The 27561-nt window shown below is 40.1% G+C and overlaps 2 protein-coding genes across 2 annotated transcripts in view; one reads left to right on the top strand and one right to left on the bottom strand.

Annotated features, from left to right (window-relative positions):
* The window catches only part of LOC102075779 (interferon-induced protein 44), a 30828-nt gene extending 5938 nt beyond the window's left edge, over nt 1-24890 (bottom strand). The window contains exons 1-8 of the mRNA XM_019350956.2: nt 24863-24890; nt 23334-23351; nt 23173-23206; nt 22093-22294; nt 21757-21906; nt 21375-21543; nt 20969-21069; nt 20725-20882 (exon numbers count right to left, since the gene is read on the bottom strand). Coding sequence (XP_019206501.1) covers nt 20725-20882; nt 20969-21069; nt 21375-21543; nt 21757-21906; nt 22093-22294; nt 23173-23206; nt 23334-23351; nt 24863-24890 — 860 coding nt within the window. The remainder of the gene's footprint in view (nt 1-20724; nt 20883-20968; nt 21070-21374; nt 21544-21756; nt 21907-22092; nt 22295-23172; nt 23207-23333; nt 23352-24862) is intronic.
* Nucleotides 3320-13678, top strand: LOC102079077 (uncharacterized). Its single transcript, XM_019354636.1, has 6 exons — nt 3320-3355; nt 5371-5402; nt 6219-6265; nt 11000-11033; nt 12577-12771; nt 12999-13678. Exons 2-6 carry the CDS (start codon nt 5387-5389, stop codon nt 13325-13327), a joined length of 621 nt encoding a protein of 206 aa, XP_019210181.1. The 5' UTR covers nt 3320-3355; nt 5371-5386; the 3' UTR covers nt 13328-13678.
* Nucleotides 24891-27561: the final 2671 nt, after the last annotated feature.

Here is a 27561-nt window from a genome sequence, read left to right on the forward strand (position 1 = left end):
CAATAATATTTAACTATTAATCACAGTTTTGCTAAATAAAAGGATCTGGCTTGCATCAGTCACATGATCACCATTAACCAATGATCGCCCTTGACGGCAGAACGCGCTGGTTACGAGCCGGGAACGAGCTCACAAAGAGCACGTGCATTTTTTGCGGTCCGGAGCTGTAGGAATTTGAAGGCTAGACCGTCCTATTTCACAGCCTCGGATTTCCGGCCTTCTCGGTCTTCGAAGGACCCGGCCCACGTAGACCGCGAAGGCCGGGTCCTTCGAAGGATGCAGCCGACGTTTTGGGACACAGCTACAAATTACCTCAGAGACACAGACTGATGCGACAAAACCAGTAAGTAGCTGTACAGCGTACACTGTAGTGTATAGCACACAGGAGTATTAGCTTATCATGTACACGTTGGTAAGTTGTCTTGTGACAACTGACGAACTGAAACAAACGAGCGTGCTGTGTGTGTAACAGCGCGACAAACCTGTCCTTTTATTAACTGCACAAGTAGTGCTGGTCATAGCTGCTGGCTACCTGTGTAAGGGTGTCATGGGTCTGTAGCTCTGTCACCGTTTTAGGGAACATATTTAGTTTTAAAGTAAGTTACAGGGCTTTTCCTGCCTTTCTGGAGGGCTTATATTTCACTAAAAACGATCTAATATGCATGTCCACATAATTATGGATTATTATAATTATAATATTTAATAAAGACGCTGTATTTTAAAGAACATACATTAAGAAACAGATTATATTAGATTTATATTTTAAATAAGACAAAATGCTGATTTTACAGCAGCAAAATTATTGTATCTCTACAGTTTAAAAATGTAATAAGCTTTCTGCCTGCACAGAGTGGATAGTGAAACAAATGGAATCATCATAAATACATTATTTCATATTTATTACTTTTTTCCCTCATTGCTTTATTATTGTAGCTCTGCTAATAAAGGGAAGGATTCTGGATCAGCACCACGATGGAAACTTGTGCCCACAGTATATAAAGTATTCTGAAGAAGGTCTAAAATGTCCCTGTGTGTGCATGCATGTGTGTGTTTTATGTATATGGATTTTTTAAATTATTACTCATGATATAACATTGTCCAGACATGGCTGGTAAGGACATGAGGAGGAAACAGTAGGAGCTGTGTGAGGCTACTAAAGGCAGTGGATCCCTCAGCAGCTGGATTACAAAGAGCACAGGTAACATTAACACATGTACCAGTTGTTGGAGAGGTATTCCAGTATAAAAATAATAATAAGCACAACTGAAATGTTTTTCTTCTATAACATTTTTCTGTCATCATTTTATTATAGATTAAGTGCAAGAGTTGTTAAGTGTGGATAATTAAATAATAGTTTATTGCAATAGCAAGTTGTGCCTTGTTCTCAGATGGACAGCAAGTGGAGAGTGATAGATGAGATGAGAAGATGAAGGAGGAAGAGAGGCAAAGAGTGATTCACAGGCAGGGTCTAGTTTATTTCTCAGTTTTTTGTTGCCTTATGGTTCCAAGCGCTGTCACCAATCTTTGCATTTTGTTATTATCTCATGACACTTGTTTAGTCAGCTACAATCTCTCCTATGGACTTTTTAATGTCTACAGTCTGAGATCAACACAGCCCTGCCCTCCAGCACTATCAGCAGCAGGAGCAGCAGCAACATAGGCTACGTTTGCTTTGCCTCACAACAGTGATATAGTATGATGCGATCCCATATTAGATTCTTGATGAATGTGTGTTGTTGTTATTCAGCCTGGTTCAATGTGCCCCTTTTTAGCTTTGAGCACCCGCCCCTTTAAACGTCTCTGCACGGCCCTCCTGCAGGGGAGACCTACCTTGGCACTTGTGCAGGTGAAACCAAAGGGAAGATATGCTTCACCATATTTTCTAGTCTTTGGCTTAGAATGAAGTTGGTTTGGAAACATATTCAGCGATGCTTCATCTCCTGCTTTGCGTTTGTGGAGGCGCCGCGTGCTAGCAGTGTCCAAGCGTTTTGTCCCCCCCCCTTTCATACCGCGCCCCCCCTGCAATGGTTCTGTGCCTCCTTGCGGGGGCGGGCCCCACACTTTGGGAGGGTCTGCACTAAGTTAACCTGACAAGATGATGGTAACAGAATCGCATGCTTAACATACTATTTGATTCTCATGAGCTTCATTGCGTGTGTGTATGTGTTAGTAGGATTAATGCATTTTTCTGTTTGTGTGTGTGATTTTGTGTCCTATTTTGTGGTGCTCCAAGACACTTTCTCAATTTTCCCATTTGAAGCAGTCAGTTTTCCTCCCAGATTAATTAACCCAATTTGATTTCCCACACTAAACAACAGCATTCCTCCCCTCCTCCTTCCACTGTGGTCTTATCTCCCCCATGAGGCAGTCCAGTGGCAGTTCTTCTCTTCAGCTTTGTCCTGTGCAATCCCACTGTCTCTTTCATTGCCATTTCACTCCAAACCATTTCCAAACCACTCCATTTCACCAACTCTCAAACTTAAACAGTCTTCTCTAAGGTCCATTCACACACAGTGAAGTTGTAGCTTAAACGCATCTCCATCCATCCAGTCATGATGATGGCGTTGATGCCATTTGCCCATACTGCTGGTGCTGCTGGGTCTCTCACTGCTCAGGACAATGCCGTTGTCTCTTGGCCTGCCATGTTGTTGCTTTTGGAACTGCATTTCTTGTCTTCAGGGAGAGGTTAGCATCCTTGGAGCTTGCTTTTCAGGATGAGGAACACATGGAAGTGAAGCTACAAAAACAATTCAGCCAAACCTCGGCCTGAGTGTTTCTAATAATGTTAACCTATAATTTTACTCTGACTGCTGCCTGTGGAAAATTGATCCAGGTCTGTTTCCCCATCTGGAATTGACAGACTGAGACATTTTGATAATTCTTCCTTTGGAGGAAGCCCATTTCTGCCGATTGTATCCCCGATCTCGTTCTTTCGGTCACTACCCACAGCTCATGACCATAGGTGAGGGTAGGGGCGTAGATGGACCGATAAATTGAGAGCATTGCTTTTACACTCAGCTCTCTCTTCACCACAACAGACAGGTACAGCGTCTGCGTCACTGTGGCTGCAGCGTTAATCCGTCTGTCAATCTCCCGCTCCCTTCTCTCGTCACTTGTTAAGAAGACCCCGAGATACTTAAACTCCTCCACTTGGGGCAGGAACTCGCCCCTGACACGGAGTGGGGACTCCACCCTTTTCCAGCTGAGGACCATGGCCTTAGATTTGGAGGTGCTGATTCACATTCCCACCGCTTCACACTCGGCTGCAAAACATTCCAAGGCGGCTGGAGGCCATCACCCAATGAAGCCTACATCATCAGCAAAAAGCAGAGATGAGATCCTGAGACCACTCAAGGTAAAGCCTTCCACCACTTGGCTACGCCTAGAAATCCTGTCCATAAAAATTATGAACAGAATTGGTGACAAATGCAGCCCTTAGTCACCGATTCTGCACCGATAAAACAATGAAGTTCAAAAATATTTTTTTCATGCCTAAAGGTGAATAAAAATACTTGAGAAAAAAATCTGATTGAGGTTGTCATAATTCATGAATTAAAGGGTTAGACTAAATAATTTTTCTTACTACTTATTAGTGCAGCCTTTCAAATGTATATCATTAATTACAGTTAAAGAGAAGAGAAGAGAATGGGTCTAAGTCAGTCCTGTTCACAAGACTAGAAACTGTAGATTTACCCCCAAGATACTTGTCTCCACGGAGGTTTCAAAGCTGTAAATGAAATTAAAAGGCATTTTAGAAAGTGAAATAGATGCAACTGTATTTGTAAACAGAAGAAAACAGTTTTGTTCAAAATAATCTGTGAATAACAGTAACCAATGTTCTAAAATGAAACTTACTAGGAGAAGGTGGAGGTGCTACAAGCTCTAATTAAAAACACAAACAATATGAAACATATTAGACAGTTACGTGCACAAACATCTGCAAATAATTTGCAGAAATTGCGTTATTAAATTCATGAAATAACTTACTAGGGGGACGTGGTGGAGCTGGAGGTGCTACAAAGTGAAACATACAGGAAGTAAAATACAGTTTCAGTTTCAATTAATATTTCTGAATTGTTTGTTGTGGGAATATAACTGCAACAAACAAATAAGATTTAAGTTCCATTGATTTCTAATAAGCAGCTCTTGCCTTATCTGCAAAAGAGAACAATGTCTTCACTATATGTTACTCACATTTACGAGAAGAAGAGCAACCTCCCATGGCGAAAACTGAAGAAGTAAAGATGAACTAATAACTAATATATATTAATTAATAACATACAAAACATTACACTGATCACCCCCCGCCTCCAAAAAGAAAAGGTTTATGGAATAATTATAACCTTAAACTAAATGAGTTCCGAATTTAAACATAAAACCAAAGACTTTGCACAAATATTGTCTTCTACATTAAAGTAATGAAGGGAAGGAGGGAAAAATACAACTCTGTTACAGACTGGACTTTCCACACATAATAAAACATAAAATTGAACTATATGATTCACTAAGGCTCTTTTTCAACCTGCTAACAAACATGGTAAAGACATCTTACCTGTATTGTGATGCAGCTGCAGAGGCAAAGATCAAGTGAAGCTGTTGAAGGAAACACAGTTGCTCTTATATAGATGGATTTCATTCACTTTTACTTTCCTTATGATAAACCATGACTGTTGTAAAAAACCATTTCTGGGAAGCAATTTAACTGATGCTTTGCTTTCCTGACACTTTTGGATCCAAACCTCATCTGACTTTTCCCTTACATGACTTTGCAATTATTAGAAAAGATCAAATGGACATATGTATTTATCTTTCAAAATGTGAAACTCAGATTCTTTTTAAATATTTGCAGGCTATAATTAATCATTACTGATGAACACAGCAAATGAAAATGCCTGTTCACATATATTTATATTGTTTTATCTCTGAAACCAGCAGACTGCTCACTGATTGTTTTTCTGCAAACATTTGTCAATTGCTTAAACATAAAGCTCAGAGTAATTGGGGGGAAATTTCCAAGACACAGGAGGTTGATTTCTTTTAAACCGCATGCTTTATCCTGAAAAAACAAAAAAACAAACAAAGTGAAAGTGGGGAGGCTACTATATAAAAGACCGAGTGCTTTCTTTAAATAGTTTCACTACTTTCTTGTCACTGCAGCAGCACAAGGTAGGAAGCCAGACTGATGATGTTTTATATTTTTTGGCATTTTAATTTCTTAAACACTGCTGCAATTCTGACTTTATCCTGTAATAGACTGATGATCTGTCCAAAGTCTACCTCCTTGTAGAGTATGTTAGCATAGACCTAACATAGTGGACATGCACATCTGTTACCTTTTGCTTCTTATTTTTATATCTTTCTTTCTTTCAGATCTTCAGATTTGATCATGGAAAAATCTAAAAGTAAGTGACAAATTGTTTAATGCAGATATCCAACTTAGTCACCACAGTCTTCTTGTTCATGGCATTGATGTAATTCTTAAAATAATGATACCTCAATAATACCTCATTTTTATTATAGTGCTGAGTCATTATTAAAGTGCTGACGTTATGCCTGCTGCCTCGCCTCTGTCAGTGCGCCCCAGGGCAGCTGTGGCTACAGTGTAGCTTGCTATCCAACTTAGCCACTGAATTGAATTCATGTTGTTGTTAAAGGCATTGATAAAATTTTTATAACATTTATACTCATAATACCTCATTTTCATTATAGTGCTGACACATTATTAAAGTGCTGATGTGATGCCCGCTATGCAGAGTAAAATCTTAAACACTTAAATCCCTCACTCTCAAATGTTTCACACATTATGTTTGTATGCACAACACCAGGGGTGCCCAAGTCCAGTCCTTGAGAGCTACTGTCCTGCAGATTTGGATGCATCACTACTCCAACACAGCTGAATCAAATGGTCTGATTACATCTTCAGCATGGCATCATGTTTGGAAAAGGCCCAGTAACAAGCCATCCATTTGATTCCAGTGTGTCGGGACAAGGATGCATTTAAAAGCAGCAGGAAAGTAGCTCTCAAGGACTTGGCACCCCTGAACTACACACAGAATCATAGCATGGGAGTTGTTTAAGTAGAAAGCCCATGAAAATGTCACCTAACTCCTCTTTTGTTTACTTTGTGTGAATAATGATATAAAAGTCAAATACTATATACTACTACTATAAGCATTTTAAACAACACTCTTCAACTTGTTAAATATTTTTTTCCCCAGATCCATCACCCTCTTCACCTTCAACTGCTCCAACACCACAAGTACAGGTTAGAGAACCTCCTTGGTCCCTCACATCACAACTAACATAGAGCATACACACAGCAGAACTCACTTTATAACAGGAGCTATCATGATGGAGCTAAGAAAAAGACCTTTTCTTGAACTTTAAGGAGAGAAATGTACTTTGGCCATGGAAATACAAGGTTTGTGGATAATGATTTTGGCGTGACACTTTATTAGAATTACGATGAGCTAACAAAAATTATAAAGTTGTTAGAAAATACATAGCTTGTCATTTTTGTAATTTCACAGTTTTAAATATTTTGTTCTCTATTATTGAGTCCATAAAATTTTAACAACAGTGTTTTCATACTTTGCTTTCGGATTTATGGATTCATCACAAAGTAGAAACCAGTTATTTAGAAGCTTCTAATGCTTAAGATAAGATAACCTTTATTTTTCCCACGTGTGTGAAATTTGTTTTGCTACAGCAGTGAACAGTGCAAAGTTGCATAGAAAAATTAGAGAAAAACACTGGAATAAGATATCAATAAGATACTGTACACAATAGAATAGGATAAAATAGAATAAAAAAAAATTAAAAAAATAAAATAAAATATATAATCGAATAAAATAGAATAAAAAAAGAATACAAATGCTATATACAATTGAGTATAATACAACGATGACAGAAAAGAGTAATGCACTTAGTGTTATTGTTATTGCACATGTGTGGATGTGTGTGTTTGATCAGTTGGAGTCTTTGTTGTGGAGTCTGACAGCAGTGTGGAGGAAAGACCTGTGAAATCTCTCTGTCCCACATCGTGGGTGCCGCAGCCACTGAAGGAGCTGCTCAGTGCTGTCAGAGTCTCCTGCATGGGTTGGGAGATGTTGTCCAACAGGGATGACAGCTTAGCCACCATTCTCCTGTCACTCACCACCTCCACTGGGTCCAGAGGGCATCCTAGAACAGAGCTGGCCTCTTCATGGCATTATTCACAATTGTGTGTTTATATGTGTTAAATGATTAACACATATAAACACAAAATGACTAACATGTGCACAAATATAGTTTATTAATAGAAATTTTATAAATAATTGCTACTTATTCCAATTCATGGTACAGTTGTTAAGTATTTTATGTGACCTCATCTAAAATGAGGACTATCTATGATTATAATAATGCATTTACACATGAAAATAAAAGCTGAGACCTTTTTTGACACCTTGCCTATCTTTAAACACAAAAAGAAAACTGACAAAGATAAACAGAAATTCAAATACTTATTATCATTATTAGTCTGTACAACGCTTTTTACAAGAGAAAGACATGCTAAGTACCTGAAACCAAGTCTCAATCTAATATCTCATATATATATATATATATATATATATAAAAACAAAAACACCCATCTCGCCCCTGCGGGCGGTTTATCCTTCAAGCTCGGGTCCTCTACCAGAGGCCTGGGAGCTTGAGGGTCCTGCGCAGTATCTTAGCTGTTCCCAGGACTGCGCTCTTCTGGACAGAGATCTCCGATGTTGTTCCCGGGATCTGCTGGAGCCACTCGCCTAGCTTGGGAGTCACCGCACCTAGTGCTCCGATTACCACGGGGACCACCGTCGCCTTCACCCTCCACATCCTCTCGAGCTCTTCTCTGAGCCCTTGGTATTTCTCCAGCTTCTCGTGTTCCTTCTTCCTGATATTGCTGTCATTCGGAACTGCTACATCGATCACTACAGCCGTCTTCTTCTGTTTGTCTACCACCACTATGTCCGGTTGGTTAGCCACCACCATTTTGTCCGTCTGCATCTGGAAGTCCCACAGGATCTTAGCTCGGTCATTCTCCATCACCCTTGGGGGCATCTCCCATTTTGACCTTGGGACTTCCAGGTTATATTCGGCACAGATGTTCCTGTACACTATGCCGGCCACTTGGTTATGGCGTTCCATGTATGCCTTGCCTGCTAGCATCTTGCACCCTGCTGTTATGTGCTGGATTCTCTCTGGGGCATCTTTACACAGCCTGCACCTGGGGTCTTGCCTGGTGTGATAGACCCCAGCCTCTATGGATCTTGTACTCAGAGCTTGTTCTTGTGCTGTCATGATTAGTGCCTCTGTGCTGTCTTTCAGTCCAGCTTTGTCCAGCCACTGGTAGGATTTCTGGATATCAGCCACCTCCTCTATCTGCCGGTGGTACATACCGTGCAGGGGCCTGTCCTTCCATGATGGTTCCTCGCCTTCCTCCTCTTTCTTGGGTTTCTGCTGCCTGAGGTATTCACTGAGCACACTGTCAGTTGGGGCCATCTTCGTGATGTATTCATGGATGTTTCTTGTCTCATCCTGGACTGTGGTGCTGACACTCACCAGTCCCCGGCCCCCTTCCTTCCGCTTAGCGTACAGCATCAGGGTGCTGGACTTGGGGTGAAACCCTCCATGCATGGTAAGGAGCTTTCTTGTCTTTATGTCAGTGGCTTCTATCTCCTCCTTTGGCCAGCCTATTACCCCAGCAGGGTACCTGATCACGGGCAGGGCGTAGGTGTTGATGGCCCGGATCTTGTTCTTACCGTTCAGCTGACTCCTCAGGACTTGCCTGGCCCTCTGCAGGTACTTGGTGGTTGCAGCTTTCCTAGCGGCCTCTTCATGGTTCCCATTTGCCTGCGGGATCCCCAGGTACTTGTAACTGTCCTCTATGTCTGCAATCTTGCCTTCTGGTAGTTCAATCCCCTCAGTTCTGACTACCTTCCCTCTCTTTGTTACATCCGACTACACTTCTCCAGCCCGAATGACATCCCGATGTCATTGCTGTATAGCCTGGTAGTGTGGATCAGTGAATCGATGTCTCGTTCACTCTTGGCATACAGCTTGATGTCATCCATGTACAGGAGGTGGCTGACAACCGCTCCGTTTCGTAGTTGGTATCCGTAGCCAGTCTTGTTAATGATCTCACTGAGGGGGTTCAGGCCTATGCAGAACAGCAGTGGGGACAGAGCATCTCCTTGGTAGATCCCGCACTTGATGGTGACTTGTGCTATGGGCTTGGAGTTGGCCTCTAGTGTTTTACGCCACCTCCCCATTGAGTTCCTGATGAAGGCTCTTAGGGTCCTGTTGATCTTGTACAATTCTAGGCATTCCAGTATCCAGCTGTGGGGCATTGAGTCATAGGCCTTCTTGTAATCAATCCAGGCTGTGCACAGGTTGGTCAGTCTGGTCTTGCAGTCTCGGCTGACTGTTCTGTCTACCAGTAGCTGGTGTTTTGCGCCTCTGGTATTCTTGCCGATTCCTTTCTGTGCCCCGCTCATGTATTGACCCATGTGCCTGTTCATCTTAGCCGATATGATGCCTGACAGGAGCTTCACTGCTGATCAATGCTGCCGTAGTGTAGATCAGCTTGTTAGTGTCGGTAATCGTGGTTGTAGGTATCATCCGTAGTGCTGCATTGACATCATCTAGCAGACCTTCTGAGGGTACTTCACATAATCTTGGTAACCGGCTACGGGGGATCCAGGTTTCAAGCTTGGCCATGATCCTATCTTTCAGGTCAGTTCCTCTCGCACTCAACGATCCTTCTCCTATCGCACTTGGGGCTATGTACCCAAACTCGGGTGGGGGTGATGATATCTCCCCCCTGACCTGGCGTCCTGACTCCTCCTTGCCGTAGCATTTATGTTGTACCTCGTCAATCTCTAGCTGTGAGAGCAGTCCTTTCTTTCGAATGTTGGAACACTGAGCTACTAGTTGTTTCGCCGTCATTGTGGATGTTGGGTATCGAAGAATCCATAGGTCCCTCATCCTATTCATGTAACCCCTTCCGCCAGGGTTACTTGTGTAGTAGCATTCCAACAACGCCCTGTTTTCATCTCTTGCCCACCGATGCCTTCTTGTTCCAGTAGCCCACTTGTCGTCAGGGTGCCCTGGTTCCTCAACACCTGACGCGGACCTTGTTGATCCGGCCGACGTCCGAGCCGGCATGCCTTCATATTTATCTGTCTCGCTCATGTCTGCGGTAGGCTTGCTTAGCATGGGGGGTCTAGTCTCCTTCTCCTACTGCTTCATGATGACTGCTGCCATGGTATAGATCAGGTTGTTAGTTTTGGTAATGGTGCCGGTAGGTATTGTCATTAGTGCTGCATTCACGTCATCTAGTATATCTTCTGAGTGTACTTCACATAGTCTTGGTAACCTGCTACAGAGGATTCATATTTCAAGCAAAGTGTTTGTTCATCCATCGATGTTTCACAAGAAATGTTCGTCCAATGTATTGTTCAGAATTTTATCAAACACACAGACAATCATCACCAAATGGCTCTTGACCTAAACTGTTCTCAGCTCGCAGTAACCTGGGAATTACGATGGATCATATTACGTCCTTGAAATTTTGGTTATATACGTAATACTCTATGATCAGAGGCTAAAAATTATTAAACAATTGTCTGACAAACGGTTTCAGGGCCAAGAAAAAAATGTACCCAGCTATATGACCTTAGCTGTATGAGTATAGGTATAGTTCTGGTTAGATGTTCATCAGTAGTCTCCATTTCAAATGATTAATTCCAAACCAAACTGATATGGGACCATGTTCATGGAAGTCCACTTGATAATCTGAAATACCATTTAGCTGTTAAATTTACTTCATTAAAAACCACAACAATAAACTGTCATTCTGTTAAGTAAGTCACAGCAGCAAATCAACAATAGGATCACACACTTTTTTAAAAAAGGTTCCTGTCTGAAAAAATGTAAGTAAAGAAACAAAATTCAATTTGTCTACAATTTCTTTCAGAGGCCGTGCAAACTTCCAGACAACTGCAGGAAGGGTATGTACCAACTTATTAGTTGGTATTTTTAATTCTTGAAATGTATTGCCATTTCTAGATAAAATTATGTAAAGCTTTCTTCTCTGTCATATTGTCATAATGTCGTATTTTAATCAGATGGTTTGTTCGTGTAACTTTCACACTGTAAGAATTTGTTAATGAGTTTCTGACACAGAAAGCCTTCACTTTTATTTCATTTGTTTTTTTGATAAAGATATGGAAATATCCTCGTAAATGTTGTGTTTATACATTTAGCCTCTGAACTTGTTTAGATGAAACTGTCCATCAGTGTTTCCTAACCACTGTGTCACGGCACATAGGTGTGCTTTGAGAAATTATCAGGAGTGCCATGGAAGATTAATGGTTCCACCTGATTAGTACTCTAAGCAACCAGCGTAACGGGCAGAATAATTCCATTCTCTTCCACTAGAGGGCAGTACAACTACCTGCTCTAATTAAATGGGTTGCCAACTGCAAATAAAACAGAAGAAGAGGGAAAAGAAACTACATAACAGTCATGCTGTGAGTGAGACAATGTTGGAGTCAAATTGTTGAATGTTGTCATTGTGTTTCTTAAATTTGTAAGTCTTGGTTCAAGCTGTAGGATCAAAGACATTCCTTTGTCTCTGACCACCTCTCCAGCCACTCTGGTGCTGGGGGAGGTTTTATTGTAGGTACATCCTATCTGTCAGACCTGATTCTTGTGTTGTAAGCTTCCTGCTTTTATGACCTTTGGTGAGCAGCAGAGCACACGCGCGCGCACCCACACACACACACACACACACACACACACACACACACACACACAGTGTGCCTTGTTTTTTGTAACCAAGGGGGGTTTACGGTGGGAGGTGCTTGTGTTGTGTAAACTGTAACTGTCACAGGAATAAAAGGCTTCGAGGCTGCTCTAGTTGGGCTGGAGACAGGTGAGGAGCGTTAAGCTCCACAGCCTGGTTCCGATCAGCCTTTCCTCGCTAGCGAATAAAAGACCGGTTGAAGATGTTCTGTCTTGTTTTTGTTCTTTATGAGGAATAGGTCTCTAAACTAGCGGGGCCTGTGGAAGAGCAGACTCAACAGACAATGTTGTGCATAATAGCAAAAGATACAAATTTAAAAAGTAAAAGTAGCCAGTCTGACCTGGGTCCTGGAGAAAATTCCAACCCAAAAGAAGACCCTAGCACAAACATTTTTGCTTGCTGCTGTATCGTGTCATTTCTTTAGTGAGAAAAACTTGCCGTGGGAAAGACTCCTCTACATGACACTGACAGTAAAACAAAATAATTGGTGGATTAACAGTGCTTCCAGAGTTTTTTCCATTGGAGGAAAAGTTTCAACCTCTTACCAATGCCACTCTTTTTCTTTTTAAAAATCACACCACACTGCATACCACAGTATGCATTACTTCATTACATGATAAATACAACCTTGTTTCTTATCAAGAAGACAAAATTTGCCAGTTAGTCATGTGTCAGAGTGAGCATCCAATCAAACTTAAAAAAAGACCTTTTCTGTTAAGTTATTCCTCTTTTCAAAATGTGTGCAGATGCAGTAAAGGTCCACATTTACTGTACAGCTGAGACCTTCGGGGCGGACAAAGATGTGCTGTACCAAGTAAACTTGTCTCAACAGCTACTGGTGGAGAGCACAGACCTACAGGAATGCAACACTGTCATTGTTTTCTGCCCAATCAACTCTCATGTTAGGTCAGATGTGAAGGCAGCCATGTCTAAAGCACCAGGTACTATAAAGCTTCGTCACAGTAATATGAAGTGTGTTCAGTTTTCCATAATTTCTTTTTAACTTTACTCACTATCAATATGCTTATTAATATTTTAGTTCAGTTTTGCAGATAATCATGGAAAAATCTTTTCTTATGGTTTCAGCCCTCTATCCATTCAAAACAGTAACAATGCAATAGCTTTGTATTTGATTTTATTTATTTAGTGTTTTTTCTGCTGTGTGCAGGTAATAAAGACATCATCCTGGTTGTGATGCACCATACCCGAAAGACAAACTACTCAACAAGTGGGACAGGATGGTCTCAAATATTTCCAAATGTAATCCTGCATGTTGATGTTCTCTTTCATGAGACTGAGAGAGGATTACTGAGCTGTCCAAAGAATGAACAGGCAATCTGTCAGATACAACAACAACTACAGAAACACAATGATATTAGCGAACCAACCAACACTGTGGGAGAACAGAGTCATTTGGCCCTGCCCCAAAGTCAGACTTCATTAGGGCCAAAGATGCAGGGATCTAACATTGCAGATCGTCACTGTCTGATTTTGTAGTAAGATCGCTCGGACACTGACAATGACAGAAACTGTGTTTAATTGAGAATAATTTCAGCTGAGATTTAAACTTTGCATGAAAAAGGATAAACCTAAATAGTCTAAATGAACAACATAATGCTTATTACAATGTTGAATCTTTACAACATGAGATTTAATGTCACAACCAAACAAATGAAAATGCTGATACTATAAGTGTTCATATCAAAAAGAATGACTGAATAACCTCTCGTGATAATATGAGTCCTCAGTTTCCTTTGTTGTAACACTTTATTTTAGCAGACCTATTTTGCACTTTTATGCTGTGTATAGAAAAAGATTGCATGGTTTACGGCAGAAAGTAGCATAGTTGAACACAGCTCTAACACATTTTACAAATGTTTAAGGTCTTTTTAATGAATGATAATGAAACAAAAGTCTACATGAACATCAAGGAATTCTTCAGATGTTATTGATTTTGTTTGTCAATAAATTCTTTGACTATTAATTCGGGCCCAGGGCCACCAAAAGCCCCTCCTTGTTCATGACAGTTTTCAGGACCCAGCCTGCCCCCTGCCACCTCCCAGCCATGGGTTTTAGGGATCCTTCTTGGGGTCCCCAGGGGTGTGGTGCGAGGTCCTTGGGGCAGACCCTTGTGCCGTATCCACCATCCTGCGTCAGCCGGCAGTGATGGGGTAAGCCAGCCCTTATGTGGTGTCAGATCCTTAACATAGGGAGGTTCTGGAAGCAGAGATGATCTCTGTTGTCCTCGCAAAGAAGACCCACAATGAGCGGGTAGGGTTCTACTCAAGTTATCTCATCTAAGTAAATTCAGACGTAAAAAATAGTTAAATAAACTGTTTTACCAGTTGTTCTATTCTTTAATCTAAAAAACCCACCTGATATTAGAGCTGCCGGGAGAAAGAAGTGTTGACTCATATTAGCTCAACACAAAAACTTGTGAGTTGATAAAGTGACATCCCTATAGAATGAAAAACATATTTTTTCAATAATTGTGATACAGAGAATTTTTTTTGGGGGGGGGTTGTTTTTTTCCAGTGTGCCTGAACTCTAAACCTTTAAAGTTTCATATCTATAAATATATACAAAACACAAAAATATCTGAAAGCATTTTGAACCTGACTGGATGCCGTCCGAGCAGGTTCAGTATGCTCCATCGTCTAGACCAGGGGTGTCCAACTCCAGGCCTCAAGGGCCGGTGTCCTGCAGGTTTTAGATATCACCCTGGGTGATCACCTGGGATATCACACCTGAATTCAATGATTAATTCATTACCAGGCCTCTGGAGAACTTCAAGACATGTTGAGGAGGTAATTTCGCCATTTAAATCAGCTGTGTTGGCTCAAGGACACATCTAAAACCTGCAGGACACCGGCCCTTGAGGCCTGGAGTTGGACACCCCTGGTCTAGACTCTTCTCCTGCCTACATTTACTCTGGCAACAAATATTTTTATGTTTTGTATCTGTTTGTGCTTTGTGTCATTTTCTCTTGTGAAGATAGGTGAGATTTTTTTTCAGTTATGAGCTACTTTTATTTTCATTAATATAAAAACAGTTTAAGGCGAAATTATGCTTCACTTTCGATGAGGTCACTTAAAATACCTAATAACTTCTAGCTGTCAGAAATAACAATGAATTGCAAAATGATATAATTATTTATAAAACATTTATTAAGACACTAGCATGGAGCTCATATGTTAATCAATAAATATATAAATTTGCATCTAAAGACTTTATAATTTATTTAGAAAGAATACAATGATATAGGGCTTTATCAAGAATAAATATTTATAAATGAATACTAAGGTGAAGTAATGCTTTATAAATGATAAAATAAGATCTTAATAATAGCTTACTAAAGCTCAACAGTTCACATATCAAATAGAAACATGAATCACTTGTAATGATTAGAAACTTGATAGAATTTCAAATCTAGTTTGGGGAGTCATTCAGTGAGAAACAGTGAAATGATTTTCCATGTGAAAAGGTGGACAGCAGAAACAGAAAGAAACAGTGAGAACTAAAAGAGAAACAAAGAGCTTTGGAACAACGAGGCAGCAGGAGGACAGCTGCAGTTTAACAGCTTCAATTCACTGACAGGAAACAACATTAGAAATATCATCATCCTCAACTCATCTGCTCCACTGACACCTTCAATGGCAACACCTTCACTTTACCACCACTGTTAATGTATGGAAACATACTGTGAGTGAAAGTGTGTGTGAAGGTGTGTATGTGTGTGTTAGTATCAGGATCAGAGAACGACAGCTTTCCTCTGTTCCAGTCCAGATTCACTCTGATCCTCTGGAGCTTCTTCTGTACTGAGAGAGAAGCACAATTGCTTTTGTCTGTAGAGGTTCTTCAAACACACCCAGTCCCCACCATGTACTGTCTCCAACCTCAACATCCAGGCTGTGAGTCCCTGAGTTAAAGCCCTCAGAGCCCAGGACAAAGCAGGAACGATCAAACCTCTCTGGATTATCAGGAAGCTGCTGCCTCTCTCCTCCTCCTCTCACACTGGTCAGATCTTCAGACAAGATGAGGTTTGGATGAGCAGTGTTTGAGTCCCTGATGAGAGGAGTGTAGGAGACCATGTCCTTCATGTTGTTCCAGATGTTGAAGGTCAGGTTGCCCAGGTGTTTGGACTGGTCTATCAGAGCTCCTGAGGGCAGCTGTGGATCATCCAGCAGGGGGCAGCGCTGGACTCTTTCCACTGCAGCCTTGTAGTTGTGCAGGAATGAGATGTCTTCAGCTCTCAGCTCCTCCTCTGTGGCTCTGACTGTGTCTGAAAGAGCTGCTATCTCTCTGCTCAGAGCCTCCATCTTCTCCTTCATCATCCCACCCTTCTGCTCCTCTTCCTCCCTCAGTGCAGCCAGCCTGGCCTCCTCTTCCTCTGCTAGAAACTGGTGAAGCTTCTTAAACTGCTCCTTAATCTGCCTCTCTGTGTGTCGGGCCTGGACCTTAATGTGTTCTGCTGTTTGATCAAACTTCACTTGAACTTCTTCACATAACTTTAACTTCTTTATTGTCATTGCACAGTCATACCTTGTACACTAGTACAACGAAAATGGTAATTAACCCACATCGGTACCACACACAACTAAACACAGCACAACACAGCAACTTAAAGTGGATGTTTGTAAAGTGCAAGAAAGGTATGAGTAAAAAAATGCATCACTTAATTGATAAATAAAAAAATAATAATTGAATGTTCATTCCACATTATTATTATTATTATTATTATTATTATTATTATTGTTGTTGTTACTGCCCCTCAAAATATCCAATCAGGTCAGCTGTTAGCTCTGATTAGGGCTATATCCCTGTTGTAAAACCTGACCTTGACCAGACATGAAAAAAGAGAGTGTTGATGAATCATGTTTTCTTCTACATCAGGTGGAGACCAGGTGCACGTGTGTCACTTACCTGACACCAGTATGCACTATGGAAAGAAGGCAAAGCTGACAGAGGCAGTTTGTAGCTATGGGCAATTTTCTGCTGCTTTAACGTAGGTCCTGTGGTACATGTGTAGGTTACTTTGACACATACATAATTATTATTGCAGACCATGTACACACTTCATGGAAACAGAACTCACTGATGACTATAGCCTTTTTCAGCAGGATAATGCCCCTGCCTCAAAGTAAAAATGTTCTAGGAGCACAACAGTGAGCTTCGACTGATGACAAATTACTCAGGTCTTAGTCCAGTCAAGCATGAGTGGGATGTTCTGGTAAAACAAGTCTAAACCATGAAGGCTCCACAACGCAGCTTGAAAATATTGCTAATCTACGCACACCTTGAGGAGTCCAGTGAAATCCATGCGTCAATGGGTGAGGGATGTTTTGACAGCAAGAGGGGGACCAACAAGATATTAGGCAGGTGGCAATGTTCTCTCCAAGCTGCGCACATGTGCAATTGCGCACTGCTGGCACTGTCTCTGCGCACAGAAAATCTGCGTTGCGCACAAAAAAAGAAAAAAAAGAAAATTGAAATTAAAATAAATATGTTAACAATTCTGTTTTGCAGTGTTAGTCAGTAAGTGACTGGCTGCTCCCATATTGTATTAGAACGATGCCACCTTATCCCATAGTCCAGCCAATGATGCGATCCACATTCGTATATATGCAGCTAATCAACTTCGTTGACAGGCTATGACAGCGTCCTTATGTGCCGACACCGGGGTTTTAGCTAGCAAAGCGGCGTGGCTGATGTGGAGTGAAGCCACGTTAATGACAACGTGTACAACCATTGGAGATGTGAGCAGGACAGACGGAACAACTGACGAAAAAAGTGTGGACTTTATACCAGTTTTTAAATTGTGTTGATAGGCTTATGGTTAAAAAAATACCCCTCCCAGCCTTTCCTATTGGTGGAAAAATGTACCATGTCGACCAATCAAAAAATGATATGGCAACATGGCATTTAGATGTTTAGGAAGGAGGAAGTTTTAGGAGTGACAGCGGTGTTTTGAGATGTGAGAGATTTGTTACGTTTAGCGCAAATCTTGTGTAGTTAGTGTGTAGTGTAGTCAATAGTTTTGTTGTGTGTGTCAGAACAATGAGGCGACTGCTGAATGTTACAGGTGTTACAGGAGTGATACATCTCCTGTTGTCAGGCCTGCAGGTATCAGGCTGTTGTTCTCCTTTATCTCATAGTGGACAGAAATTATTTTTGGAGTGGCACAAATAATTTGTGTGGCATCAGATTTGATGCAGAACAGCTGATTGTTCTGTAAATAGTTTGAAATGTTTGTTTAAAAAAACGCCTTGGCTCTATTTTTAGGTAAAGAACTGCAAGAAACTTTGTTGTTTGCAAAACTCAGTTACTTTTTTGAAGAAGTAACTATATAATTAATTGCCCAGCATTGGTCATTATATACTGTATTTTGCAGACAGAGAGTTACAGGACTCTCTCCCAGACCACAGACTCATAATACAAGTCAGAGCTTTTTAAAACAAATTTTGTGTTTTCAAAATTTAAAGTTATTGGAGTTGGAGTTATTTATACTTCTAATACGGTAGTAATAGGCATGCTATTACTTCCAATAGTGTTAACATACTGCACAGGTCATGAACAAGATTTTTTTTTACATTTTCATTGTAAGTGGGCTAAAGCGGTTAATTAAAAGTAGTCGAACATAAATGTAAATGCTGTAATTTGATTATTTTAATAAATCATGTAACGTGGATGGATTCGATGCTGGCGTAACCACAGTGCACACGTCTGATGTTGCTCACAGTGGTCCAAGGAACCACTCAGGGAGTTTGTGCGTTCGCTCAGACACATGAAAAATTAGAGGGAACATTGGCAGGTGGTCATAATGTTATGCCTGATCGTTGTATGTTCTTGACAGAAAATGAAAGAAAACTTATTCAGAAATATTTATTAATTGTATAATTTTTATTTTGGTAAACACTGAAAAAGGGTACAACTGACCTAAACACCATACAAGTGTGGCAGGATGAATGTTATCCCTCGGTCCAACCCACTTTCAGCCTGGCGCATTAGGGGGCGCTAGTATAAATAGTGGCCATTTGAGTGTCCCTGGATCGCTTACCTGTGATCTCCTTTTTGGTCACCTGACTTCCCTTTGCGGTTGCCGTGATCATTTGCGGGTTACACTTCTGAAGCCTCCATCGCAGCTGGTAGGTGTTTACTCATTGTAGTGTGTATATTACCTTACTTGGTGGTAAACGGCTATTGTTTGTAGGTCGTAGCTGTAGAAGCCTCCTCTGAGCCATTCTGCTCAAGTTTTATGACGCGGCTTACTTGGTACGTAATCAATTTTTGTTACGATCTCTGCCTTCTATTGTTCTTTTATAGTAATTACTTATTATGCTTTGCAGGAAGGGTGGGCCTTTTACGCCACGCTACGTGAACCGAAGTGCTGCTGCTTTGTTTTGCCTTGTTTTTACTGTCTGTTCCGGCTGCGAGGTTTCTTTCCTACTGCTGCCCGCCTTTAAAGTGGACGTCGGCGTGGACAACGGCCATATGCATGCCACGCGAGTCGGCTGGCGTACATACTGATTGACTGACTGGAAGATTAACTTATAGTCGTGTAGACGGCAAGTTGGAGCAATACGGCGATTCCGTTTGCTCCAGATTTTAGAGTTTTATCTAGATTGTATATTGTTTTTCTGTTTTGATTTGTAGTTTGGATTTTTGTTACGCCACTGGTGGGAGGCCCTTTTTCTAGCTGTAGATCACCAGTGTGGTCCTGCAGTTGGGTTATCCCCCAGCGCTGTATATTAGTTTTGTTGTAATATATTAAAATTTTCTTTGTTTCTTTTATTCAGATGCGGAGCGCCGACGTGCAGGAGACTAGGGTGCCTTGGTGGTGGGATCCTTTGAGTGTACACACCTGCCTTGTTTAGTTTAGTTTAGTAGGGTGAGTGTGTGATAGTGTGCTGCATTTGTGTCTTGGTGTATTTTCTTCTTTTTTTTTTTTTTTTTTTGAGTTTGTGTGTGGCATCCCTGCCCTCCACTGGTAAGCCTCAGCTCTGAATACCTTTTTTAAGCATATTTGTACACTGCTTTTGTACGTTGTTTTAAATAATTATTAATAAATTGTCAACTTATTTTATCATTGGACCTCGTCTCTGTACTGAGTATAACAAACCTAACTGCCTTCTTGGTGATTAGTGTTACCTCCAGTATTCTCTGGGTGAAATTCCCAGGGTGGCGTTGTCTTTTTAAACTGTGAAGCGTATTTACTTTATTTCCACCTCGTGCTGCCACACAAGGTTTAATGCAAATGTATGGGACATTTATTTATCTTCAGTGCACATTTGCATTCTAACATGCAGAGTTGGGTGATGGCTACACAAGCTCATGGCTGGAGTGCATGTGTGAAATGTATCTGCAAAGACAATGACAGCTGTATTTTATTTGATTATAAATGTTCTTCGATATATTTCTGTGATGTTAGTCGATATTAAAAAAGGAGAAGAGAGAGATGAAACTTGTGTTTCCTTTCAGTTTAATCACACTCAGTCATATCAGCGTTCAGTAACAACTTCCTGATTTTTATTTTATCTGGTAATTAACACCAACCTGTGTGGAAAAAGTGACTCTTATTGTACTGGGATTATGTATTATTCATCGAGTGTATTACATCAGTGTGTATGTCTGAAACTGTCAGGAATGTGTCATTTTAGAATTTAGAGCAGGGGTAGGCAACTCCAGGCCTCGAGGGCCAGTATCCTGCAGGTTCTAGATATCACCCTGGGTCAACACACCTGAATCAAATGATTAGTTCATTACCAGGCCTCTGGAGAACTTCAAGAAATGTTGAGGAGGTAATTTAGCAATTTGAATAAGCTGTGTTTGATCAAGGACACATCTAAAACCTGCAGGACACCGGCACTCGAGGCCTGGAGTTGCCTACCCCTGATTTAGAGTCAATGAAGTCTTCTCCCAGGTCAATCATCATTCTCAGTGCGCTCAGGATCAAAGTGTCGATGTCGTCATTCAGTTGTGTTTCTTCACTGTAGTTCTTCACAGGAAGGATGAAGTTAAGCGGGATCCCCAGTTTTGAGCTCAGATCTCCCATCTGAGTTTTTACAGAAACAAATAAATTACTGTAAGATCTGAGTACAGGTATCGTTGTAATGTTAAATTTTTCCAGCCAAAATTCACCTTTCTCTTCACGAGCTTGCTTTTGTACACATTCTTCAAGTCTTTTTCAGTTTCAGGACAGGCCTCATCAAATTTGGTAAGAAGAGCTAACTGGGGAATACCTGGCAACATGAGATGTTTTATGATTAACTTGACAGGAATTTTTACTATGCATACAATTTGCACAACAACAACAATCCTAGTGTTCCACTCTGATTGTCTTTCAGCAGAGACTGTGTCCATATTTAACCAGGTATAGTTATAAATTTTTTGTTATCAGAAGTTTTACGACAACCAAGTCTAATGCAGAATTTCAGCCATGTTTTTCATGCACATGCATTTGTTTTCTTTTAGAAGTGTTAGAATAAATATCCAAGATGTTCTTTAAATGCACTGTAAGTCTGTTACACACTCAGTCCCCTCTTACCCAAGTCGCTGGCTGTCTCTCTGATGGCTTTCATCTTCTGTAACACTGAGCTGTTAATTTCTGTCGTGTTACCAGAGTAGACACAAACCACAACATGAACTCTGTCCTCTGGAGAAGGTGAAGGGTTGTAGCCAGAATCAGACGTGGACAATGGAGACGCAGGGTTGAACTGCAATATGTTACAAAGATCATAAGCAGTCACTGTATACAATAACAAGAATCTCAATAATAACATGAATGGAAAAAGACTGTGCATGTCTGTATTTTTTAAAAACTTGAATAAATTCATCAATATATGATTTACTTTGAAACTCTCTAGCTTGAAGAAAATTAGAGAGTTTTACTAAAAGAGTAAACACAGTTCATAGTTTGATGATTGTACCTTATAACCCTCCTTCACATGTCCCATCATGGCCAGTTTGATGTCTTCCACTCTCACTCCTCGTCCACTCCCTTCTTCCAAACCCATCAGGTCATTGAAGACAAATGGGTAAAACTGCCCTGCGTCCTTCTTAATGTTGTGGGTTTCATACTGAAAGACCAAAAAAAAGTTTGCAAACAACTTGGGAGGAGATACGATTTGTTTTAAACATAATCAAAATGTTTTAATCACTTATTAAATCTTTAAAATGGTGTGTAGGCTAATATTTTACTATAAGTTACAGTTTCACTTGTTACATTTCCAGACATCGAGTCAGTGTAAATAAAAAGAAATTACTTTTTTGGTGAAACTTCCTCCCTCCTCGTTTGTTGCGTTGGTCAAAGCTGGACAGGTTATTCTTCTCCGTAAGACATTGCTGACAGAATTGATGAAGCTGGACTTCCCAGCACCGACTGGGCCATAGAGCAAAACTCTGCCATGTCTCACTTGGTCATTTTGAAGCTGAAAATTCTTCACATACTGCAGATCTGCCTGGTTCCTGCAAATGGGGTTAAAACGAGTTTAATATATTGTAGATGTAGTTTTAACATGACTAACAGTGTGAAATCATCCTGATACCTCTGTGGGGCTACTTTTTAAAGAAAAGCATTTAATTAAAAAAGAGGTCAGTGCAGCAGTTAGATTAAAAACACGAGGACATCATAACATGGAAACACATTTGTGGAAAGGTCCTCATTTATGTCTCTGAAATGTAGATAAAATGTAAAATGTAAATGTAGAAATGTAGATGACTCCTCCCTCCTGCCTTCATCATTAATGAAGGCAATATTTACTTGGGTGTTACTTAACCAATTAACCAATAACAAACTGTTATATGTCAGCTGGTTTATCTATGAAGAATGCTTAATTTGAATTTTTTTATATTTCCTGTATTTTATTTAAGCACAGTTCTACAGTCTTTTACTATGACCCTGATGAAGGACATCCACCGAAATGTTCCTGCATTGTGATTTCTTCATCTTCTCCACTTGGAAGTAGGTGAAGTTGTGACAGAGATTTTTGCTGTTTTTTAAACACAGCTGTTAAATTATCAAAATGCTAGTTTTAGCATGTTTCCTGTGACCTGTGATAATGCCTGTTATCAGAATAGCATGATAACATTTTCTGAATGGCATATCGTCAGGAATCATCAGATTTCCAATGCAAACTAAATACTGACCTCATGATGGAGCTATTTTAAAAAAGATAGACAATTACAGAAGCCACAGTAATTCATCCTGAGGAAAACATGCGTATTGGAAGTTGTCCATTTAACAAAGCCTGCATAGAAGCGTTCAGCAGTAGCATGTGAGGCATAAAATCCAGTCAGAAGCTGGTTTCCAGTCCTGTTCACCAGACTGGAAACTGTAGATTTACCCCCAAGATACTTGTCTCCACGGAGTTTTCAAAGCTGTAAATGAAATTAAAGGCATTTTAGAAAGTGAAATAGATGCAACTGTATTTGTAAACAGGAGAAAACAGTTTTGTTCAAAATAATCTGTGAATAACAGTAACCAATGTTCTAAAATGAAACTTACCAGGAGAAGGTGGAGGTGCTACAAGATCAAATTAAAAAACAAACAACATGAAACATATTAGACAGCTATGTGCACAAACATGTGCAAATAATTTGCAGAAATTGCGTTATTAAATTCATGAAATAACTTACTAGGACAGGGGTCGGCAACCTGCGGCTCCGGAGCCGCATGCGGCCCTTTAGTCCTTATAGTGCGGCTCCGCGTGGTTTGGGAAAATAAATTATTTTTTTAAGTAATTAGCTGAAGTGTATTTTATTTATGTTAGTTATTTTTTAACTTGTAGTTCTAAATTGGAAGATTAATGTGATATTGAAATATAAATATAAAATTATATTCTATTAGTTTTTGATCGCTCAAAATAAGCGCCACACTTAAGGAAGTCGATATACCCGTCGAAACGCCGTGCATTTATCGAGACTTTCAGCCCCAGGCAGGCCAATTATGGATCTTCAGATCCACATTATGTCAGAAGCTATTCTCCACCGTGAACTATGTTATAAACAAAAACCGCTCACGCCTCACAGACGACAGCTTACAGTCCTGCGTAAAGATGAAAGTGACTTCGTACAGCCCCGATTTGCAGACGCTGTGCGCAGAGGTTCAGGAGCAGAAGTCCCATTGTAAACATATCACGGCAGACCTGACGATGTTTCCATCAACATGCTTTTCAGCATCTCTGTATTGACCACTTTTCACACACGGTTGCTGTACGCATACAGCCAGTGTTAAAGCTCACACCCTGACACACACCAACACAACAGCATAGATGGCACAGACGTTAAGGCGGCGAGGCGTGATTGCGGGTGCTTCTCAGGTGCGTCTGACTCCCCTGCAGCGGCAATGCAGGCCACGCCCCGCCACACACATTAACCAGGTAAAGTACATATTTAGGCAGAATTTTGCAAATATCTATTTTTCATTTTTCAGCAGTATAGAGCTTTTTTCCAATTATTTTTTTAAAAGTCAGGTCAAGGCTCCAAAAGCCCAAAGGCGATATAAGGGTGGTAGCTCACAACAGTTTTTGTTTGCTACATGGATCATTTTAGTTAAGCTGGGTGTCTTTCCTTTTGTTATATTTCTTTAAGAGTTCAAAATGCGTTAATTACATGAATAAAATGTAATTTTCTCTGTAGCACTTCATGGATTTAAGCAACACACCTTAGTTGTTCACACAAAGCATAAAGGTAAAAAATATATATATATACAGTGTTATCTTCATTTTAGATGTCAAAAAGTATTTGCGGCTCCCAGTGTTTTCTTTTGCGTGGAAATCGCGTCCAAATGGCTCTTTGGGTGTTAAAGGTTGCAGACCCCTGTACTAGGAGGACGTGGTAGAGCTGGAGGTGCTACTAAATGAAACATACAGGAAGTAAAATATACAGTTTCAGTTTCAATTAATATTTCTGAATTGTTTGTAGTGGTAATATAACTGCAACAAACAAATAAGACTTAAGTTGCATTGATTTCTAATAAGCAGCTCTTGCCTTATCCTGAAAAAGAGAACAATGTCTTCACTATATGTTACTTACGTTTAGGAGAAGAAGAGCTACCTCCCATGGCGAAAACTGAAGAAGTAAAAATAAATTTGATATTAATCAATAACACATAAAACATTTCACTGATCACCCCCCACCCCCAAAAAGAAAAAGTTTATGGAATAATTGTAACCTTAAACTAAATGAGTTCCGAATTTAAACATAAAACCAAAGACTTTGCACCAGGGGCGATTCTAGGATTAGAGCTTTGGGGGTGCTGAGCACCCAGAGAGCTGCCCAGGCAAGATAAACTCTACACGTCACAATAAGACTTCTTCCCTGTCTCTGTCAGTCCCTGCATCCTTAAATGTCTCCAGTTGCCTCAAGTTCCCTCTGGCTGTCTCCTTGGTGCATTTAAACCCCTGTTCCTCCCTGTCCTCATCGTCTGTTGTCTTCATCTCCGTTATCAGTCATCATAATTTTACCATCTCTGTGCAAGTCTGCAAATTTCTTTCTTAAATCATATGATTCTTAAATTCATCAAGTCTCTCTGTGCCTGGGTCCTCGTCTCAAAACATGACATTACCGTTTTGTACATTTTAACACAATTTAATCCCCACATTTGAGAAAGAAAAGCAAAACACTTTTTTTTGAAAAGTCTGTAACAAAACCATCAAATCTGATAAAGGTTATTTAAATGCTGCAAAAGAAGAATGGATTGGAATTAAAAAAAATACATATCCTAATCTTAATTACTGGGGGAGAATAATGAATGATGCTCATAGTGAGTAAGAAGTAAACTGAGTGCATTTGGACAGAGATTCACTTTTAATGTGTATGTATAATATAATACAGATACATAAAAAACACTCCCAAAACAATAAATTATTACAAATAAAAATCTTTACTGCAGATACTAATTTTACTAATTTAATAATACAAATTTTGTGTTGTAAGATTTATGAGTTTCATGCTTTCATAGTGGTACTTGGGAGAGTTTGACATTTTTATCAGGTGGCACACACTGTAAAAAGGTGGAGAAACACTGATAAGTGTATGTGTGCTTTTGGAAAACATTTAAAGCTGCTGTACAGAATCTTTGAAACAAGCTTAAAACACTTTTAGAATATAAACAGAGCACTCTGCTTCTCTTTACAGCTCCTCACTCCACCAGGGCACGTTTGGCACTTTCTGATACTGTACTGCGGCAGTCATACAGACGACTGGACGGTCCAAAAGTTGGCCTACATATCACTGGCTGAGGTTTTAGTAGAGTTGTGGCTGAACCACATAAAAATATATCATTAATTTTAATCTCCCCAATCAATTATAATGTTATGTTGGAATGTTGTTAAAGACGGTCAAAAATGTTTCAACCCAGTTTGTTTTGCAGATTCTGTATCGCAGCTTTTATATAGGGAGAGCACAACTTCCAGACTGTATAAGTAAAATCAGGTTTTTTCTCTTTGTCAGTTTAACAGTTTCTGTTGTGCCTGTCACTGTTCCCTGTCTGTTTTCTTACCTGGTTCTTCCTGACCTTTCTCCTCACGTTCCCCTCTTTCCTCTCTCCCTCTTTGGACTGACAATCATACACAAATAGATTGTATTCAATTAGATGAAAAATTACCTTAATATGAAAAAATACTATTAAGATCACTAACAAAAAGTCCTCTCTCAGTCTACTTTCAACAAAAAGGCAAATAACCAAACCACATGAACATCTAATAAAAGATATAAATATTGAAACACTGATCCAACATTATTTTTGATTGACAGATCATTTGATTTTACACTTTTACCTGAATGTGGCTTCTTTTTTTGAAAGAACTTCCTTATATCCCTTATCAACCTGGCTGTCTCTCTGTACACAAACACACACACACACACACAACAGGAGTTATAAGGTTAATGGGCATCCAGTCAGTTAGCTAGTTAGTATCCATTTCAAACAGGACAGTGGTAACAACAGCAGGCTACGGACAATTTTAAGTTTTAGATTTTAAATTGGCTATATACATTTCAATGGGAGCAACAGGACGGTCAAATGCCGCAGAATTTACTACAGAGCAGGACGGATTGTAGGGTAGCAAACATCGTCGGAAAACATTTTTTCAACACTGCAGGTTACCTGGGTGTCATGTTTTTCAGCTAAAAAGAAACATGTTATGACTCCTACCTAACTATATAAAGAGTAACTGAAGGTTAAATGCAGCTAATATGTCCTGTTTTAAGCCAGGCACTTAAACCTCCGCTCCGCTACCATGGCTCTGGCAGCAACGCAGCCACAGCAGCGGAGAGCCAAGCTGGAACAAACCATTTTGGGAGAGGGGGGGGATTATCTATACTTTTGTTGTTAAAATGTTATGTCTCAACCAAGTACTGTATGGTTTTTATATTTTTAGCAGTGTGTCACACAGACAGCAAATATTGTCCAAAAAAAGTAAGAAATCTTTGGGGGTGCTTTGATTCATTTTTGGGGTGCTTCAGCACCCCAAAAAATGGGCTAAAATCGCCCCTGCTTTGCACAAATATTGTCTTCTACTTTAAATTAATGAAGGGAAGGAGGGAAAAATACAACTCTGTTACAGACTGAACTTTCCACACATAATAAAACAGAATAAAATTGAAGTGTATGAATCACTAAGGCTCTTTTTCAACCTGCTAACAAACATGGTAAAGACATCTTACCTGTATTGTGATGCAGCTGCAGAGGCAAAGATCAAGTGAAGCTGTTAAAGGAAACACAGTTGCTC

The sequence above is a fragment of the Oreochromis niloticus genome, linkage group LG3 (genome assembly GCF_001858045.2).
Source record: "Oreochromis niloticus isolate F11D_XX linkage group LG3, O_niloticus_UMD_NMBU, whole genome shotgun sequence".
Taxonomy (NCBI): Eukaryota; Metazoa; Chordata; class Actinopteri; order Cichliformes; family Cichlidae; genus Oreochromis; species Oreochromis niloticus.